The 20780-nt window shown below is 41.6% G+C and overlaps 1 protein-coding gene across 6 annotated transcripts in view; it reads left to right on the plus strand.

Annotated features, from left to right (window-relative positions):
- PIGN (phosphatidylinositol glycan anchor biosynthesis class N) overlaps positions 1–20780 on the plus strand; it is a 105265-nt gene continuing 84485 nt past the window's right edge. Inside the window, exons 1-6 of one of the 6 annotated variants that reach the window (XM_038175622.2) lie at positions 9057–9205; positions 9513–9635; positions 9752–9971; positions 12641–12900; positions 16565–16686; positions 17665–17763. In XM_038175622.2, coding sequence (XP_038031550.2) covers positions 12674–12900; positions 16565–16686; positions 17665–17763 — 448 coding nt within the window. In that variant the 5' untranslated portion in view covers positions 9057–9205; positions 9513–9635; positions 9752–9971; positions 12641–12673. Of the gene's footprint in view, positions 100–2820; positions 3106–4081; positions 4199–9056; positions 9206–9512; positions 9636–9751; positions 9972–12334; positions 12511–12640; positions 12901–16564; positions 16687–17664; positions 17764–20780 lie in introns of those variants that run through there. The other 5 variants (XM_072034992.1, XM_038175620.2, XM_038175619.2 and 2 more) reach the window with 5 other exon arrangements.

The following is a 20780-nucleotide window of genomic DNA, read 5'->3' on the forward strand; positions in this document are numbered from 1 at the left end:
GCCTGGGAGGGAGGGGGCGGGGCTTGGTGGGGGTGGGCGGGGCTTGAGGGGGGCCGCGGAAGCGGAAGGGGACCTGGCCGGGCGCGCGGCGGGAGGCGAGTGAGTGGCGGCGCCTGCGCAGTGCGCGCGGCGGGAGCGGGGCTGGGGGAGATAGGGCGGGTGGGAGGCGGGGGAGGGAGGGGGTCCTGCCGGGCGCGGGGCGCGCTCATGGGGGGAATTTGGGGTTTCACGGCTCGTTGGGGCCCTTCCCTGCTCTCGTATGCACCCCTTAGGTGCTGGAAGGCTGCTGCAAAGTCTCCCAGAGCCTTCCTCTCTCCGTGCTAGCAGATGGAAGCAAAGCTGGGGTTGAAATGTCGAATAAAAGCGTGGCCGGATCTCAGGGAGGCAAAAAGACACGTTTCTGGGTGTGTGGAAGTGACCGTCCTGCAAATTAATCGAAACTCTATCAAGGCTACATCTAACCTTGTTTTACTGGGCTCTACTAGGTGCAGCAGTACTCAGTACCGTAACTGCAAACTGGTTAATCCGTGTTATAATGCTATGCTATAAAATAACGGTACTCCTGTATTTAGTTTACATACATTTTCCTTAAAATGCAATCAACCTGTCCTTTAATAAACTTTTTTTCTCCCATAATATATTGATTTCATATTGTCTATAGGAAAAAAGTAGGGGAGTGTGAGCTGTAGGGGAGTGTGAATGGGTTGTAGCATAAAATGAAGCGGCAAAACACACTAAAACACACTAAATAAACTAAAAATAATATACTAAAATACACTAAAAATAAGAAAAGCGTTTTCTCTCGGTACTTTGGTGGAATCAGTGTGGTGGATTTCGTTACAGAAATCTTGTCACTTTTCTGGAGAGTTAAAGGATGCTCAGTGTGAACTCACTAAAAGTTCATCTGCTTGTGGTCTTTTTTCTCTTATTTTTTTTTTCCCCTTACTGATGTCCTGTAGCAGCCTCTAGTGGTGATCTGTGATGTTTACAAGTGATTTGAAGTTTAAAGATGGTTTAAACAAGTCTCCCTTGCTTTTAAGGTACGCGTTGCTGCTGGCTTCTCTGTAGTTTTACAACAAGGACTAAATTTTTCTCTTCTCCCCTAAAATAATGCAAAAAATATTCTTCTGTTTCAGTACTTCCTACGAGGTTTGTTTGGGCTTATGAAATTAATTGCAATATATACACTGATGTCCTTCAGTTGCTCCAAAATAATCTACTGGCACCTAGGGTAAGGTTAACACAGCTGAAGTACATATTCCAGAGTGGAAGAAAAGTGTGTTTAAACTGCCTTGTACGATAACAATATGCTTAAAAATAGTTTATTGCAGTATACAAATAGGTATTCTAAGAGTCTAATTTAAGGGACTTGAGAAGAAAGCCTTACAAGAAACATCCATCACCACGAAGGATGTGTGAGGCAGAAAAAGATGCTGAAGTTCTGGAAACAAGGCATTAAATAGGTTTACCTGATGGAGACATCTACAAATTCATTTATTTTTCTGCCTCCAAAAGGTATGCATTGTTTCTTACTGGAATTAAAATCTTCTTCTGCCTTTAAAGGGTACAAGTTGTTTGTCTGAAGAATAGCTTACCTTAATATGTTTCAGAAGATAAGGTTTCCAAATATAGCTCTGTCAAGCTGGGTATCCAAAATATGGAGGGCTTGTATGGAGGAAAAACAAACAAAAAAAAAGCAGCCTTCAGGGTTTTTTCTTGTGTTTTTATTATTATCATTATTACTTGGTTTTGTATGAAACAAAACCCAGTTTTTCAATGTATGCATATTTTTTTCATGAACTTTAAAATGTGCACTTCTTGAGGCAGAAAATGAGTAGAAACACATCAATCTTTGCTCTTCTTGTGTTGATTTTCGTAGGGTTGTTGAATCCTGATCTAATATAGGCTATTTTATAAATATATATATTTTTTTGTATGTTAAATATAGGTATAGCTTTACCCACAGAAACTGACTTTATAATGTATCTGAAGTAAAAATAGGACAGAAGGGACTCTTGGAAATATTTTCAGCCTTAACAAAAATGTGATAATGTCCCACAAAGTAAGAGGCGAACATATAAATTTGCAGATGACACCAAGTTGTGGGAAAGTGTTGATCTGCTGGAGGGTAGGAAGGCCCTGCAGAGGGACCTGGACAAGCTGTGTCAATGGGCAGAGGCCAGTGGGGTGAGGTTCAACATGACTAAGTGCTGGGTCCTGCACTTTGGTCACAACAACCCCGTGAAACACTACAGTCTTGGGGCAGAGTGGCTGGAAAGCTGTGCAGAGGAAAAGGATCTGGGGGTGCTTATTGATGCTTGGCTGAACATGAGCCAGCAGTGTGCCCAGGTGGCCAAGAAGGCCAACGGCATCCTGGCTTGTATCAGGAACACTGTGGCCACCAGGACCAGGGAGGTGATCGTCCCCCTGTACTCGGCTCTGGTGAGGCTGCACCTTGAGTGCTGTGTTCAGTTTTGGGCCCCTCGCTACAAGAAGGACATGGAGGCCCTGGAGCGTGTCCAGAGAAGGGCTACAAAGCTGGTGAGGGGCCTGGAGAACAAGTCCTACGAGGAGCGGCTGAGGGAACTGGCGTTGTTTAGTGATCAGGCATTGGGACGGGTGGTGGAGTCACCGTCCCTGGGGGTGTGCAAGGAAAGGTTGGACCTGGTGCTTGGGGACATGGTTTAGTGGTGACATTGGTAGTAGGGTGATGGTTGCACCAGATGATCTGGGAGGTCTCTTCCAACCCTACTGATTCAATGAGGTTAGAAATAATTCCTTCCTTTGGGAGGAGAAAAGTTCAATTACTTTTTCTTTTCTCTAGATTTGTTGTTTTGAAGCATTTCTGTGAACAATGGATGCTTGGGAGCCTGCTGTCTGAAGCATGGTGAATAAAGCATTTACAGCCCAAGAAGAATTTTAGAAATTTGGGAATCCAAGTTCAAATTTTGTGACGTATTTCATGTTTTTGTGAGAATGAATAGAGAGAAATGCCACTGAGTGAAGTCACAACTTGGGGATAAGAGATATGACGTTTTATACATCCACAAACTGGAGAATTGAGTTGTTGGTCTTCATTCACTCATGTTTGGAAAGCTGTGGAAGGTGGGTATGTTGTCTGCCAATGTAGGCTGTACAGAAAGAAAGTTGTGGAGGTTACAGATGGCTGTTAAAGATGGCATTCTGAACCATATTGAAGGACAGTATAGGTGGGAAAGGAAGCAGCAGAAATCAAGTATAAAAGTGGCCTTTGTAAAGTCATTCAGAGATTTTAAAGAACTAAACTCATGTGAGAGGCTATGCTGCCTGAATTTATTAACGAGTCTGTTATTGAAGCTTTCTGGAGGTGAAAACAAGGCTTGAAATTGAGAAGGTCTTATTTATTCCTGTCACTGCAGAAGCACGCTCCACCAACGTGCAAAGAGGTTTCTACGCTTAACTCTGTTTTCCTTATTCTGCCTGCTGTTGTTCGGTCGAGAATTGGAGGAAAATGTGATTGAAGATATTTAAGCTGGCTTGTGGAGAAGGTCATGCAATGAAGGCAATGGTGTTAATAAATTTAATATAAGTTGGAAAACAAAGTAAGAATCCGAGGACGTGCTTCGAATGTGCTCGGTTAGCACAGCTGGGAGGTGATGCGGGCCTGTCCATCTGGTGCCAAAGGAGGTCTATTTTATGAAATAGAATGGGGAACTGCACTGGAGCAAAGTTATTTCAGTTTCCTTCCCTTTTTTTTTTTTTTCTTTAGGTTATTTTCAGTCTGTCTCACTATGCAGTTTTCCAGGCAGCTGTGCCAGTCCAAGGGAGGGCTTGGCATGGGAGTACGTGGGTGGGAGCAGAGGACAGGACAACTCTCTGTAGCTGTTGTAGCTTGGTTTTTCTTGTGGTATTTGTGGCTGTGAGGACCTCTTGTTCTTCTGACATGGCAGTAGCAGTTAGGTATTTGTGTAGCAACACCCGATGAAATATTTCCCTTGCTGGTTTTAATTATTTTGGCAAACAGATGTTTTTAATTACAAGACCGTTCCTACAGATGGTTGGGTACAGGTAAATAAGTGCTACACAGATGTGAATAATAGACCTTTTCTGTCACCTTAAAACTAGCTGGTTGTTTCTTCCCTGAGAACGGGCACCTAATGTAGGTAGAACTCGTCTTTGTGTTTCTAACATGAGACTATATTTGATGTCTGCAATAACAGTAAGTGTCTGCTCTTGTTTTTCTGCGCCTTGCAACTAGTTATTTCAGCTTCTTGAATCATTTCATTTGGTGATTGAAGAAATTGGGGCACATTTCCCCCCCTTGTGCTAGTTTCTTTATGATGAACCTGTACATACTGAAAGCCTGCTTCTACAGTGGATCCTGCTAGGGTCTTGGTCCGTAACGGTGCCCACGTACAGCTGGAGCAGAGCCAAGATCCTTCTTAATGTTTGTATAGCTCTGAGAAAGACAACAGAAAGGCAACAGGAAGGGAAATTCCCTTCGGGAGCTGCCAAACAGGCAAGTTTGGGGTGAGGGAGCAGGGCGGTAGGCAGGGATCGCTCTATGGGGCGTGCTGTGGGTGCAGGTTCTGTAGGTTAAGAGTTGTACAATAGCAATTATGCTAGCCCATTAATTATACCTTACAATTAAATGCATTCTACTGGCTAGCAGACTTGGATGAAGTAGTACTTTTATCTCACAAGCTCCTGAGTCCTTTCTAAAACACTTTTTTTTTGAAAGAGTGGGAACCTGTGAAATGATTATTTGACTTACGTGTTCCTTTATTATGGAAAGTGTTACTCTGTGCTCAGAAGGTTGTCTTGCAGTCCTTTTTCCCTTCAGCCTGAAGGAAAAATTGACATTCGACAGCCTGTGTGCTGGAAGTAGCTGACAAATGGCTTCTTACCACGGGAGATGTTTGTTGGGTTTTGGTAGCTGTTGATACTGATGAGAAAATGTGACTTAAGACCAAACTCTTCTGTTTCAGCTCTTTTCAATCTTGTAGTCGCTTCTGTAGAGCATACTTTAAGCACCGCTTTCTTTGTCTAAATGTTTTAAAAAAATAGAGGTTACACAGTGTAATGCAAGGCAGGAGAAACAACTAAACAGTCTATGTTTATGAACTGATGAGTATATAAATGGCGTGTCCATGAAATATGATGTTAAGCTGTAGAACAGGGGTGCTCAAAGAAATCTTGCTTATAGAGTATGGCGGTATGAAGAAATACCCAAATAATAAGTCAAGAAATACCCGAATGGAATCGTGAATACTGCCTGAAAACAGACAGGCTCCCAAAGTGCTGTTGCCGATGAAATAGCTGATTCACAGCAAAAAAAAAGACACAGCAGTTGGGTTTGAGTTTTGCTTTTTCTGGGTACTTTTATAACATCCTGCATGGCGAGCAAAAGCAATGCTGCATTTCTCCCCCTCCCTTTCTCTGTACCTGACTGGCGTTGGCAGAGGATGATGCTCTTGTTCTCTTTCACGCCTCAAAGCATGAGGAAACCACCCTTGTTCCTTCTCAATGCTGTCATCTTGTCGGTGCTGTTCCTGAGTATGTCTTTGTACCTGGGAGACTTGTGGATGCTGTTCCCGTGCTCACAGGGTAATTCAGACTGAATTTGTTAGGCTGGCACTGGAGTGACTGCGTTGCGGGGCAGTTCAAGTCATTCTGCCTCGTAGGCCACAGTCAGGTTTCTCCTTGGAGTGGTTTCGCAAAAGAGACTTTTCTAGGCGGGCAAAACAATTTTGATTATCAAGAGATGTTAAAAAGAAAATTCAATATTCCTTGGGCTCCCTGCCTCAGGTTTGGATGTGCTTTACTGAACCACATTTACAATTTAAAGCAGATGTCGTTTGTTATTATAATCCATAAGATGCTCAGTGAAGATGTTGAGCATAAAATAATTATAAACAGATGGTTTGAATTACGAAAACCACTTCAGTGCAAGAGCAAGTAAAAATACTCTCGTTACAGTTTCATTGTCTGGCAGAGCATATTATGCCTCAGTAGGGAAAGAAAATGGAGTTTGGGGAAGGAGGAAGAGGGACGTGATCGTTATCTCACCTACATTCATCGTATGTGTGAAGTCACGATGAGGTTTTTGGGTTTCCAAAGTTTAAGTGTTGCGTAAAGATGCCAGTAGGCTTACTCCGAGGCTGGCTGCTAAGTCTGCTGTATAAATTTGTGCAGTCAGTAGGTGTGTGCCTTGACAGCAGGAATCGCTTGATTTTGTTATTTGACAAGTTTAACTCTTTAAAAAAAATCCGGATTAGTAAAAGAGTAGAGTAAGGGCTGCTGGTGCTACCGTGGATGGAGTATAATTGCCACACCACAAAAAATACTGTCACGCAGCAGAGCTCCCACGTCGCTCCCCTGCCCTAAGCGCAAGGATCATGTTTTATGTATGGACAAATTGTACAGTCACCAATTTGACAGCTTGAATTACATAATACACAGCGCCGTTTAGCTGAAAAATGTGTTCGTCAGCCAGAAACAGAGCAGGCATTCCCGTCTATTTCTTCTTTCCATAAAAGATACTTACCAAGGCCGTCGGTGCTTATTGAAAAAGCCTTTCCAATGGATTTTCTTCATCTTAACCAACAGACTTGGCAGTATTTAGTGAGGCATGGTCCCTCTACCGGAATTGATTAATGTGACTTCAGCTCCCTCTCCTGACACTTTATTATCCTTAAAAAATATTCCTGCCAGGGAGGCATACTCCATGTAGTGTTTTGTGCTTGTTTTATTGCATATTTAGGAGACAAAAAAAAGAAAAAAAAAGGGTAGGGAAAAGTTACATTTCTCAGAAAGGACTATGTTATATTGCAGCGCAAGTATGGGTTTCTTTGCCTTATCTGTAATGCTGAGAGATTGTAACTTCAGGGAAAAACAACTCAGATGTGGATTGCTTCAGGGAAACGAGCATTTCCCTAATTGCATCAGCTTTCCTGCTCGGCTTTAAGGGAGCTGATCCTTTCCTGGGGGCTGTGGATGTGGGTTGTGCAGCGGCCAGACCTGGCTGCAGGGGTAGTGCTAGGCTGGGGTGCAAATCAAAAAAAAAAAAGTCCTGTTAGCAGGGTATGGATCAGCTGGAGAGGAGGGACCAGCTAATGTCAAACAGGCTGCCTGCTTCTTGCCTTCACGATGGATTGGCTCCGTATTTAGTTTTAGGAGGTACTGATAGAAGGAGGGAAAATACAGAAAAAGGGTAAATCAGAGCCTGATGCCCTGTGCACCACTTGGGCTGAGGCTGTAGAGGAGATGAATTGGCTGCCTGAGCTGTATTATTGTAAGTAGCGTCTTTGGATGGACAGTAAGAAACAGCAAGTGATAAATTGGTTGTAACGTGCTTCGGACTCTCCCTCTATTTTGTCTGTAAAGCTCGAAGCTGTAATCTTTTCTCTTAGTACATGATAGGCAGTAGCTAAGTGGAATTAAACAGAGTAATGCAATCAGGATTTGGGCAAAGCTTAAATCTTTGGATTGTAGTGCGCTGAGTCACTTGCTAGGGGGGTGCCTGGGAAGATATCAGAGGACGCAAAAACGCTGACACATCCTTAAGTTTCATTGACAGTAAGATGTAAGATACATCTTCAAGGGAGAGTTTGTTTATCCACTTTTTGGGTGGCCAAAAACACGAGGGCAAGGATTTTTGCACTAGGAATAAACTTAGATTCAGTTCCTTGTCCTCCAAAGTGAAAAGGGCTATGTGTCTAATACATTGCTCTTTTGCTTCTCTTGACAGGCTTTGGCTTTTGCTTTTTCGTATAAGTTAATAGTAAATCTACTTTTCTTTTCTCTTAGCTTTTTTTTGTCCTTTTCATGTCTTGTGGGGTTGCCTTGAACCACCAACCACCAGACTCTAGAGGGAAACGTGCTTGTGATGACTTCTACAACAGGAGGAGGGAGAAGAGGAAGGGTCTCTCTCTTCTTTTGTGTGGTGCCCCATAAAAATCGGATTCCACTTCTGTGTTTCTGAGGATGCAGACGAACAGTACGTAGATTAATAAGCATGTCTCCTGCTAGAGCAGACACGTGCTCCTGTGCTGCTCTGTGCCTGGAGGGCCTGAGGGCAGACATCACTGGCTAGAGGGATGTCTGAGTGCCTGGATTATATTGGGATAGCTGCTCTCTGCTCTTCCTGGCCAGACAAGCATGCTGGAGAGCTGCTGGGCACCAAGGCGTTTGATACTGAGGCTTTCATCTGCAGCTCCTCTTCATGCTGACAGGTGTGTCAGGGCACCTCTGAGATCCTGTTCCACCTCTGGTTCCCACATTGAACCTGCAGGTTGAGACTGGCTTTTGAACAGCCCTGTCAAAAGGTGATGCAGAAGCACAGAGGGAGAAGAAAAGGGGCGTGGAAGAGATCTCTGCATTGCGGATGATTCAGCTCAGTGCTCCGAAGACCTCTGCGTTTTCACATTTCCTGGTGCTCTCACCCCATCCCAGTTGTTACTGCGCTGGTTGCGTGGAGGCGGTGGACTTGCAGTCCAAGACTTTCCATCGTGTCTTTGAGAACGAGGTCAAGTTTTGAGTCCAGTCCTCTTGGAAAAGGGGAGAGAGAAGTATAATACTAGAGCCCATTATAGGCAGGAAAAAAAAACAAACAAACACAAATAGATGTCCCAGGAGACTGACACTGAGGCTTGTTCTGATTACTGAAGGTCACGTCCAGATCTTGCAAGAGAAAACATTTTCACAATATATTTGTAGCTTTGCTTTTCCACACTGATGGTCCCCGCACAAGAGTGCAGTGGAGGAGATCACCCCAGGGAACCCATTTATATCTGAAGTGAGACACATTCATCTGTTTTCCTGTTTGTGCTACAGATGCTTATATTTGTAATTACACTGCTTAGCATTAGGCCTTCTTATGCCATGGAGGTGGCTTACAAATTCTGGAAGTCCCCTTGTCTTTGAACCTTTGCTTTCTTCCCTGATGGTCTGCCTTTCACGATTCAGTGATCCGTGGTAAATCAACCTTTAATAGTAAGTCCCAGCTGGTAGTGATTAAGCCAAGAAACAAATTGGTGTCAGCCAAGACCTGTTTCTGCACAGCTGTGGATTGTGTAGACAGACAAGATCCTACTCAAAATGGAAACTGGTTTTTATGTGGAAAGTGGCCATTTCAGTCCATCATTCAACCATCTTCCACCCCTGTCTGTCTTAGACTGTGGTACCTAAGTTCAGAGGGCTCTAGCAAAGGCACTTCTTTGTCAGGGTATACTTCACTTCATTAATCTGTAAATGCTTAATGCCATGCATATTGAAGCCTCTGATAGGTTATTTCACGAGTCAACGTAACCCTGAATGTTATGTTTTACCGTGGTTGCTGTTTCCCCTGCACGTAGGGTGGTTCAGATCCTGATCCTTGTATTTGATGGTTGCAGTTTCTTTTATAGGCAGTGTGCCTATGGGACTCCTCTGACAGCCTTCAGGAAGGGGACTGGGAAAAGCATTCTGGAAATTAATTTGCCCCTTCTGGAAATTAACTTGCCCATTTTAATTGATGCTGCTGTACCTTCTAGGCAAACTGATGTTTCAGCATCATGGGATGAAAAGGAGTATTTACCCCTCTTTTCAGTCAGGAACCAAAGTTTACCTCAAGCATCATCGCTGAGAGGACAAATGTGCACAGCCCTTCTCTTCAGGTAGTCTCATTGCTCTGCTTGTTCAGATCCTGCCTTGGTTAGGTGGTAGAGAAGAGGTTGGGTCAGAGTAGTTCTGCAGCTGTAACTGGTTAAAAGTATCTGTCACGTTTAAGCAGGTACCTGGAACTGTGCTTTTTGATGAATTCTTGCAAGAGCTGGTGTGCTGCTGAAGGGAGAGCTGCGGAGATGTCTCATTTGTTTGAAGAGCTCTGAAGCTGTAATTACGTGATTTCAACCAGAAAGATACACAGGAGTGGAGCAGACATGTAGAGAAACGCTTGAAGATAAGAAAAGCAGAAGCATTCAACCGCCAGTAACCAAAGCTCTATAGAAGAGGTCATCTTCATGCCTGCTTGTTTTTTCTTCTCCTCACTTTGTAGTCAAAGATCTTGTATATTGAGGGTTGAGAAGAAATGGGGATGTGCTCCAAGTGTGGTAGTGCGTGTTGAGAATGAGATGGGAATGAGATGGGAATGGACCTGTGGAAAGCTGGCTCCCAAAAAACACCTGACCTTGGGTGTTTGTTTGTCCTGTGGGATAGAATGGGTACTTTGATTGTTGGGAAGTCTCAGGGAAACCCAAGCTGAAAATCAGTTACTGGAAATCCTAATTCATGTTGTTCCCTGATTGTGTTTGAAGAAAACATATGTCATAAACCGTCTAAACAACTTTAGACACTTCAGGGTAGCAGTGACCAAGTTCGGCTGTAACGTGATCAGCATGAAGAGGTGCAGAAGGTCATTGCTGCTTGTCTACATTGCTTCTTGCTGACTCTTATCAATGCTCTTTGGCCCTTCTCTAGCCACAGATGTGTGCTTGTTTGCAAGACCTCACAAGGGCTTAATGGTTCAAAAAGCAGGTGGGTTGGGAGCTGCCTGCAGTGAAATCACCTAGTGGTGATGAGCAATTGGGTATCTCGTGCCCGGTGGAGTGGCCTACTATAGCGTAACTGAACTGTGGTTGCAAATGAAGTCTTCTTTTGGACTTAATTTTGTAGATCACTGTACTCTGATGACATGGCATTAAACTTGAATTGTGTTGATTACACTCTTTTTGCTGCAAGCTACGTCTCAGGCCTGGGGAGATTTAAAGCAAAGGGAAATACTTTGTGCTGTAAACAGTTTAGATGTCTAATACTGTAATTGGAAGAACTTAGAAAGTGTTCAGCTATAGATTTGTAGTATTGGGAGCAGCCAGCAGCAAGTATCTGATTGAAGTAATGTGCTCTCATTAAGGGGGTATCTAGTTGCATGGGCTCCTAGGCATGAATAGTTCAGGTTCTCTTATCAAACAGCACAGCTACATCAGAAGAGAAAGCCCGGTGGAAAATAAGACAGTAAAATGAGGTCCTGTGTTCAACTTAATGAACAACGTTAATGTTCAACACATGCAGGAACTTAAAGTACTTAAGAATGGAAACACTAAGTAATAAGCTGATGCTTACAGATGTCCCAGGTCTCTGCTGGAATCTCACTTGCACAGTTCTGTGCCTACAAGCTCCTGCTTGAGAGAGAAAACCTCACTCTGCATTGAGTAGGGCTACTGCATGTCTCTTTGAAATGCCATACTTATCTCAATTGTGATACTTTTTTCTCTCAGTCTCTGAAGCTGGAAATTATTACTGTATTAATCGTTTTGATTAGGATGAAGGCTGTTGCAGCTGGATTTCAGTAGGGAAAATGAGTGGAAATGTACCTTATAGTTAAGCTGCGTATAGGCCTGCATTTTACTTTGACAAGCAGTGTGATTTAAATATAAAACAAACTTTCAAATCTTTTTCTTTTTTCTTTTCCTGTGGTTTTCCTGGCCCTTTAAAGTTTTTATTTTAAGAAAATCTTTCAGGGTTTCCATCAGGGTTAATTATGTTGTAATGAAGCCTTTCTTTCCTTCCTCGATAAAAATAATCGTCTTACCATGTGGTGGCTGTCTGTGCCTGTCCACGTCCATGTTTCTAACTACTGGCGTTCTGTAAGTAGCAAGATAAGAAATGTAGGCGTTCTCATTCAGGAGCACTGACTAGATCCTGAATGAAGAGCTGCTTTTGGAGGGAGGCACGTACTGATACAGACAACTGAATGTCGGCACCTTCCGGGCTGTCTCTAAATCAGTGAATGGAGGTGTGGAGGTGCTGTTTGGGTAAGGCTGATAATTAGCTTATTTAAATAATGAAGTTAGCAGTTTGCACAGAGCTAATAGCCTCGTTCAGGCTGTTTCCTATTTTACCTAACTCTGTACGTGTTGGCGTTGTCTTCGGTAGGCATCACGTGAAACCCTCCGTGCATGTGGTGGATGCATGCATTTCCAGTCTATCTATTTTTAAGCATCTTTGTATCCTGAACCTGACTTCAAAGACTGAAGGCAGAAAAAGCATCCTGAAAGGAGAGATTATTATCCTGCTGAACCGTAATTCTTCACCTGTTGCGTTTTTGTCGCCTTTCTTAGAGGAGCGATAGCGTTCTGCACTCACACAGAGCGGCTTTGTTCGTTTAAAATAAGTTTCTAAATGGAGTATAACGAGCCTGGAATTGATGGTAAATTCACAGAAAGCACCTTTGGATGGATGCTTGCTGTAGGATGGCTTTCCTTGGCTGACTTCAGTCTCTTATCTGCCTAAACAGACCCCAAAGCTGTCGTGCAGTCGGCCAGCAGAGGGTAGCATGCTCATGGAGAGAGATGTCATGTTGTCCTGTCACTGCTGTAGGTAACAGAAAGCTGCTGGATGTCGGAGATGCTGGCTTGATTTAATGGTCTTCTGAAGCCAGCTGGTATGCCAGAAAACGCCAAGGTGGAGTTGGTGTGACATAGCTATCTGACAGGCTCATCAGCAATGCGATGGCTTCTGACTGAAACCAGCATATCTGGGAAAAAGCTGCTTGTAAATAAAGTTTGATTTTGGATCCGGGTAACAACTCTGTTTACAGTACTCCCATTCTGTATCAAATGAAATAAATACCGATCCTACTAAGTCTCATGTGGCTAACTATATTTTTCTTATTCCCTCTCAGTGTTGGACTTCGCCTTGCCAGCCCCCCGTTACCATGGGTATACCAGTCTTCATCCTTGCTGGTCTCCTTGTCCACTTTGTGTTCTTGGTCTCCATTTTTGACATCTACTTCAGCTCTCCTCTGGTTCACGGTATGACCCCTCAGCAGACTCCGCTGCCACCTCCAGCGAAACGTCTCGTGCTCTTTGTTGCCGATGGTCTGCGGGCAGATTCGCTGTACGAATTGGATGGCAACAACACTTCCCATGCACCTTACCTGCGGTAAGTCCACCCAAAAATGCTTCCGATCCAGAAGGTTTAGCTTCTGGAGTTAGCTCTATGTAATGATGAAAAGTGTTCTCATAGGAACAAGAGAAACAGACAACTGTGGTGGCCTGGTACTGCCTTCCCTCTGCCTTTGAAGTGACAAATTTTTGCAGAGTTACACTCTGCATGGCATCAATTTTGAAACCTAAGTCATTTATTTAAACTGCTTCCTGGATGTTCAGTTTAGCCGGAGTAGTTCATTAACGCACCTGTCTTCCAATTCTGAGCTGCTGATGAGGCTTCGTAAGGAGTGATTAAAAAAGATGGGCTGAGCGGATCTAACAGCAAGCTGCCTCTTCCTGTTTGTTCCTCCTTTCCCGTCTGCGTGACCCCGCTGCCTCTCTTGTGCTATCTCTAGCATCTCTCATTGCATAATGGCATGATTGGGTTTAAGATTGTGGAAAATTAATGCAGCCAGAAAGGAACGCTAGAAGCCTTGTCTTTGAGTGATTAAAGTTAATATTCCCCAGCCTTCCTTGTTTCCTTATATCGAGATAGTTACTTGATCATAAGACGAATAATTGCCGGAATTTAAAAAAAATGAGACAGTGCTAAATAAGACTGCATTTGTGTGATAGCTGGTGTCTGGCTGGCATATCAGAGCAAATCCATGTAATCAATCATCTGAAGCTGCTATGGCATTTCCAGTCTGCTATAGAAATCTGGGAAGGCTGTGCTTTAGTACTTGTCATCCTTTGTGGGATTACTTGTAACTGTTTCTCTGGCTGAGTTAGGGTTCTTGTAAGGTGTGCTTTGTACCACACCAGTGTGTTTTCCTTACCTTCTTTTAGTGGTGGACTTCATGCTTCTTCCAGAGCAGGATTCGTCCTTTTAGGACTAAAGTTGTTGGTCTTTTGTAGCATCATAAGGTTATGAATGCCATAGTGCCCCATCTCTAGGAGCAGTGGTGCATTGGGGCCAAAATACCCTCTTTTCCAGCCATTAAGTGTCTTAAGTTCTTCAGTTTCAGCAATTCAGCATTATTACACCTTTCTAGTAATAAGGCAAACCATACATTAGCTTGTCCGGTATTGGGAAATTTGTATTTTTCTGTCCTTTACTTTGTCCTATTTCAAAATTTGTGCAAGTAAAACCTATGCTGAAAAGACCTGGGTAAGTGGAGGAATGAGCTGCCTTAGAAGAAAAGATACTGGTAGGTCACCAGAGTAAAATGCCAGTGAGATTTGAGGTGCCATCTGTCTATCTCTAGTTCTTTCATTCTGCCTATAAATAATAAATGCATGTGTGAGCATGTGTATGTGAGATGAAAGCGTGCAGCATGCTGTGTCTTCTGAAAGGTGGAAGGCAAGGCAGTCCAGGGCATATCAAGTCCACTGTTTTGCATGTTCATTCTTAAGTGTCAAGTGTGCAGTCCCTTATCTGCTTTAGTGTGCAGCATAATAGGCAGATGACTTGTCTTGTGCAGGTGGAGCACTTTGGGAACTACTGTTTCGCTAAGGAGGAAAGATTATCTTTAAATGAGCAAGAATTATTCATGTAGCAATGTGCTATAAATGAAAGCAAGGTGTTTTAGTAGGCATGTAAAGTTAATAAATATCCATTATGGTTGGAACAGATTGCTGGCTGATGTATACCAAGTATACATCAGGCTTTTCTTTTATAAATATTCTTGAAAAATCTGTTGTTCAGCAGCGTTCTGGTAGCTACAAAGGACAGCAGGTGGTGTGGTCTGAAGTGCTGTGGTAGTGCAGATGAGGACTGCAAGGAAGATGTTATATTCCTTGTCAGTCACGTTTTGTATGTATTGCTATATCATATTCATCACTGTTATGGGTAGCTAATGTTTGTCCTGTCAGGGAAATGAATTTTTAAAACAGTTCTTCTGAGTAAAAGGCTTTGGAAATAATTCAAAATGGCTAAGTGATTTTTGAAAAGGTAAGTGGTATTCTGACTATATTCTGCTTGCCTTATGTTATTGTTGACTTCAGATACGTTAATGCAACCCATCAGAAGCAAATGTAAAGGATTACTTTCTAACTTAGGCAAAATGGAGTTGGGAAGTAATCCAAGGGGTAGAAATCAAAGTCTAATTAAAACAATTTCCCACCTGTTGTTACAGTGAAGTGAGAGGAGAGCCAAAATTTTTTATCTGTCGTAAGTCTTCCACTAATGTTAGTGCAATATATCTTGATCAGGCTCCAGTAAGAATACTCCAGTAAGAATAAATTAGAAACCTCTTTAGCTGATACTTAAATCCTTTTTTTAAGAATAATACTTGTTTTCAATATGAGTTGTCTTAAAACCTGGCTGAGGTGATAGCTAGAAATAATATCAGAATATTATATTGCCTTTTTCATTTTTCTCTGCAGTGTTTGGGCTATTCAGAGTAGTCCCGTGAACTTCCAAGTAGGCCTGAGAATTTGAGATCCAAGATGAATATAAGCAATGAATTCCGTGAGCACAGCCAAGCTTTAAATATTCTATGTTTTGGTTTGATTCTTATGTTATTCATGTGAAATGTGTTTAGCGTACAGAACTTGTAATTAACCACTGTATAAAACCAGATTGGTCTATCTGTTAAAAATCAAGTTATAAAACATGAACTTGGGATCTACGTTCGATCACATTCAAACTCAGCGAGTTTTGTAACTTATACCTTGAACAAGAAAAGTAACTTCTAGTAGGTTTCGTTCATAAAGTTGCTTTGGATTTGTTGTTCAGAGAATCTGCTCCTGTTTTCCTAAGAATTAGTATAAAGTATATCATGGTGTGTTTTAATCTCTTCTCCTTCCAGCCACCACCCTGACAGTGGGCAGTGAATGTTTCTCTGCTTCCAGAAGATGGAGACAAGAAAACATTTGATGATAACATTCGCTTGCTTGCTCTCTGACAGGTTCCAGCTGTTCATATCTTTAGCAGACAAGAACAGTTTGAGCCTGTTTCTTACGCTTGAGCTTTGCCCTCTATTTTCTTTGCTTTTTATCTTACAACGATTTTATGTGTACATGTATAATCCCTAGACAGCTTCTGTATTTCTTTATATTTGGTGAGAATCTACTCTCATTTGCTTCAGCGTAACTGAAAAAGATAATAGGTTTGCCTGGATTTTCTGTGTTGTTCGAATGATCTGCACATTGCATTCACATTTGGTTTATATCCTCTCGTTGCTGGCTTCCAAGATTAAGCATAGATAAAGAAGACAGGCATGGTCCCAAGAACTAATTATACTTGAGCATATTTAATGAGCAAAGGAAGATTGAACTTTCAAGCTAAATGGAAAGAACAAAGAAAAGCAATGCCAGACAGCAACAATTTGTTGGGCAGGGATTATGGGGGTTAAGCCATATTAGAAGACAGCAGAAAAAAAACAAACCCACTATATGTTACGTGTAAGTGTTGTAAAACATCAGTTAATCTAGTCTGTTTGAGTGTTGGTGGTCAACAATAGCAATGTTATCTGTGGGGTATTATAATATAGAATTACTTTCAGTTAATGTTTGGTTTGAGTTGCTGCACAGCAGGCTAAAGCAAAAAATCTATTTTTAATCTGGGCTTTTTGTATTTCCTGTGTAGCATCCTACCTGTCACTCTTTTTATCTGCAAAACATTCTGCTTGCAAGAAGTCACAAGCATTAACTGACTTGTATCTTTTTTTCAGGGGTATTCTGGAGAATAATGGCAGCTGGGGCATCTCTCATACCCGAGTCCCAACAGAATCCAGACCAGGGCATGTTGCACTGATAGCTGGGTTTTATGAAGACGTCAGTGCAGTTGCTAAAGGTATGCCAGTCCCAAAGTTTCAAACATTATCCTCCAAGATAAGGAACTCTAGTGATATACTAGGTTCTATGTTATTGGTAAACACTTGCATAGTGGTTTGTATGACAAGATTATATGGAAAAATCTCATTTTGGATAGTTTTCCCTCTGTTAATATTGTTAGCTACGAAAATGCATTACACAAGTTAATATTTTGTAATTTAGTAAGATTTAGCACCCTAAGTCTAAAAGCAGAACTTTCTGGATTTACCTTTTCATGTAACAGATTGTTTTAAGTTATAATTTGGGATGTAATAGAAGGTGGTTAAATAATCGTTGCAAACAAAAGTAATCTGCAGTGTTTTAGCCGAACCATTGTCAGGTGGAGTTGAAGGATCAGTAGCAAAATGGAGTGGAAACTTCAGCTATGGTTTAGCTGGAGATAGCTGCTGTCGGTGAATTACCTAAGAGGAATTACCTGATCTTGCCCAGGCTTCTAGTCACAAGGTTCTTCCTTCTGACATCTGCTACAAATGCAGGATTAGCATGAGTTGCTGTTAAGAGCATCTCTTTATATTTGTCAGCTGCCTTGTCACAGAAAGTCTTTAAGGTTTTTTTTGTGAAAGGGTGGAACATGATTACTGGTAATATAATACGTGTGTGTAACTTAATGCACGGTGTGTTGAAAGCTGCAATCAGATAACAGGGGATTTAGAATTCAGGAAAAATTTAGCTTTGTAGAAGGTAAACCAGCTGTGTGTCATTTGTCTGAATCCTTGCATAACGAGATTGGCTTAGGTTTTCATCTCATTTTGTGATGAATGGGGGACTAATTGCAAATAGAGGCAAAAAGAAGTAAAACTTAGACCTATGGAGTGCGGTTCATTGTGAAATAGTAGAAGGGACTTCCTCCATCCCCCACCCTCCAAAAAGAAAATTTGCATGGAAAAGAAGTCAAAGAAATCTTTTGGCAATCCAATTGAAATTGTATGTTTAACAGGATGGAAGGAGAATCCAGTGGAATTTGACTCTGTTTTCAATGAAAGTAAATATACGTGGAGCTGGGGAAGCCCAGATATTTTGCCAATGTTTGCAAAAGGTAAGGTTTAAATTCTGTGAATATTTAACACATAGTTATCTGGTAATAAAATAGAAAGACTTGAAATTTTCAAGTTAAAGAAGAAGGTGAATGACATGTTTCCAGTTTATTTTTTGTACATGTGATTTCTAGTTTGTGAATTCAAGACTGGGTGGAGAAACGGTAAGCTTTTAAGAAGATATCCCTATTTTGTTATCCCTATTTATCAGCCATTTAAGTAGGCTTTACTTAATTCTGTCAACATGCTAAAGGAGAAACACCCATAGTTAAAAGAACTTAATGCTTTTGATTTGGTTTAAAGTTCTTCCTTCATTTTCTGAACTCCAGTCTCTCTTCATCTCCCCAGTATCTCCTCTGTCACACACACCTCTTTTTTTTTTTTTTTCCTGTTCCTAGGTTGGTCCATATAAATTTAAGTTTATGAAAAGCTGTAAAAATATATCCTAGAAGTTTACACTTTCCCATGACCTCAGATAACAGTTTGTATTTAGAAATATTTTGATGATGACTGGGGAGCGAGGAAAGGTAGTATACTGCCCTTGCACAGATTATTTACATTTCAAGGGATGTATTCTTGGGAAAATATTTGGGGAATTCAAGAATTTTACAAAGCCCTGTCGTTTTGTTAATTTTCTTTGAGTAAGAAGATAAACAGGGGACTGGAAGCAGCTTTGATGTTTTCTGCAGGGGTGTGCAAGGGTAATTCCACACAGTTGTCTTGTGTCTCAATATGGCTTCTTCTGAGTGACACCAGTGAAGCTGTTTTGTTTGTTTGTTGTTGTTGTTTTGTTTTTTTTTTTTTTAGAATCCTCCGAAAATGAACTGTCCTTGGCCTATGGCCATACTGCTTGAGAAAGGTTTAGTGCAGCACAGTTTGAGAAGTAGATGCTATCTGGGAAGCAGTTTCTCGTGATATAAAGCTGATTTAACTTTTTATTGGAAAAAGTATTCTTCCCTTCTTCCGTCACTCCAATATAAGCTTTATCTATAAGCAATCTATTTTTGATCATGTATAGAATAAAGACGTTCGCCATTTCTTTGTTACGAGTTTCCAAAGAAGAGGAGAGATAGGAAACTTCGGCTTCTATAACAAAGGAATGGAATCAAGTCTTTATTAACTTTAGCTTCGCTTTTACAAAAAGCTGAAAAGAAGATGAGTGGAACATAGCTTAAATTCTTTCCATGTTGGAAATTAGTACAGTCATATGACTCTTCTTGTGTTTTTACATCATGCCAAAATATTCAGAATTCTTTTAACTGTTTCACCATAGTGAGAAACACGTCTTCTCACACCATTTTTGTTGGATGATGAATAAAGAATATATGATACCTGCGGGGTTTTGTCAAGGAGTGAAAAATCCCATTTGTTGGCATTATTTATCTTCTGGTGTTTTTTCTGTCATAAAATAAATATTTCAGTCAGATGGTGGTGGATTCTATAGAGAAGGTAAATAAAATGCTGTTGGGTCTCTCTATATCAAAATATACGTATATGCATGATATCTGAATTTGTCTAAGTTTGTATGATTAATGTTAGTCTGAGAAAATGTCAGAAGTATCTTTGGAACTAGTGTGCAATTTGCATACATCTGAAGCAGGTTTAGAGAATGTTAGTTTCCAGTAGATAAATTTGCTTAAACTACACAGATTCGGTATTTTAATTCTAACCTTATTTTTATGATATTTTTAGATTGAGCTTGAAATTATCTGAAAATAGTGCACTTTGAAAATGTCTACTTTATTTCCAGAATGTTTGTGAAAACTTCAATTTTTTCTTCTAGACTTGCCAAGACTTGAGTTTGTCTTGCTGTAGTCCAGCCTGGTACTGTTTTGTCGTAGGTCTGGGTTAGAGTGTAATCCTGAGTATTGAAAACCACATTGAGAAAGGATCTGAAGCTGCTGCTTCTGTTGGACTATTGAAGGAAGGGGTTGGTCTACTTGACGCTGGTGCAGCCTCACCTCTGTTCTGTGTATGATTTTGGGCACCACAACATATGAGGACACAAAACTATTAGCCTTTGCAGGAGGACTTTGAGGATGGTGAAGGGTCTGGAGGGGAAGAGATATGAGGAGGTGCTGAGGTCCCTGGGTTTGTTCAGCCCCGAGCAGAGCAGGCTGAGGGGAGGCCTCATGGCGACCTGCAGCTCTCTCACGAGGGGAGTGGAGGGGCAGGTGCTGAGCTCTGCTCTCTGGGGACAGCGACAGGACCCGAGGGAATGGCATGGAGCTGGGACAGGGGACGGTCAGGCAGAACGAGAGCTTTGATTTCCAAAGGATGTAATCTTATTGTAGGAGGATAACTCTATTCCTAACTCTAGTATTTGAATCTTGATACTAAGGGCTGAGAGAACATGCCAGGCAGAAATTTGCTATAGGAACAGCTGGTATCTGGTGTACAGGTTTTTGGCATCTCCACATTATTTCCATTAGTGTAATGGCACCACTAAACACAGTAGAGCTCTGCTTCATAAGGATGTTTTCATCCTTGGCTACCGTCTACTTCTCTATCACATCTTTGCATCCTTCTTGCCTTGTCCCCACATCTCAAAGAAGTATCAGGCATACTGTTGCCTATCACCTCTCAAAATACAGAACTATAAAATATTATTTAATAATATTGTATAGTTGGTTGTTTTCTTTTTTCTTAAAATCATTTTGAAGATCTTTCCAGCACTCCAAAGCTTTCCTTATATGGCCTCATTTAGCCGCTACATGTGTTTTTTTTTTCTGGTGGAAATTAGAATGGGTAACCAGTAGCATTCCTTTACCCAGTCTGCAAACTACATGCTTTTCATCTAGCTTCTTTGGTGTTGTACCTCACAAAAACAGGTCTCGTCCGATGTTCTGTAATGCTACAGAACAAACAGTACAGCACTCTACCCTCTTTGAACATCAGTCGTTCTTACAGTGATCACCAGGGCTTATTTCTTCTTTTGAGCTCCTTTATCCACCAATTTGAACTCCTTAATTCACTTTTAAGTGCCCTGGAGTATTTTGTTCTTTTCTTTCAGACTGAG

This window comes from Anas platyrhynchos, chromosome 2, assembly GCF_047663525.1.
Source record: "Anas platyrhynchos isolate ZD024472 breed Pekin duck chromosome 2, IASCAAS_PekinDuck_T2T, whole genome shotgun sequence".
Classification (NCBI taxonomy): domain Eukaryota; kingdom Metazoa; phylum Chordata; class Aves; order Anseriformes; family Anatidae; genus Anas; species Anas platyrhynchos.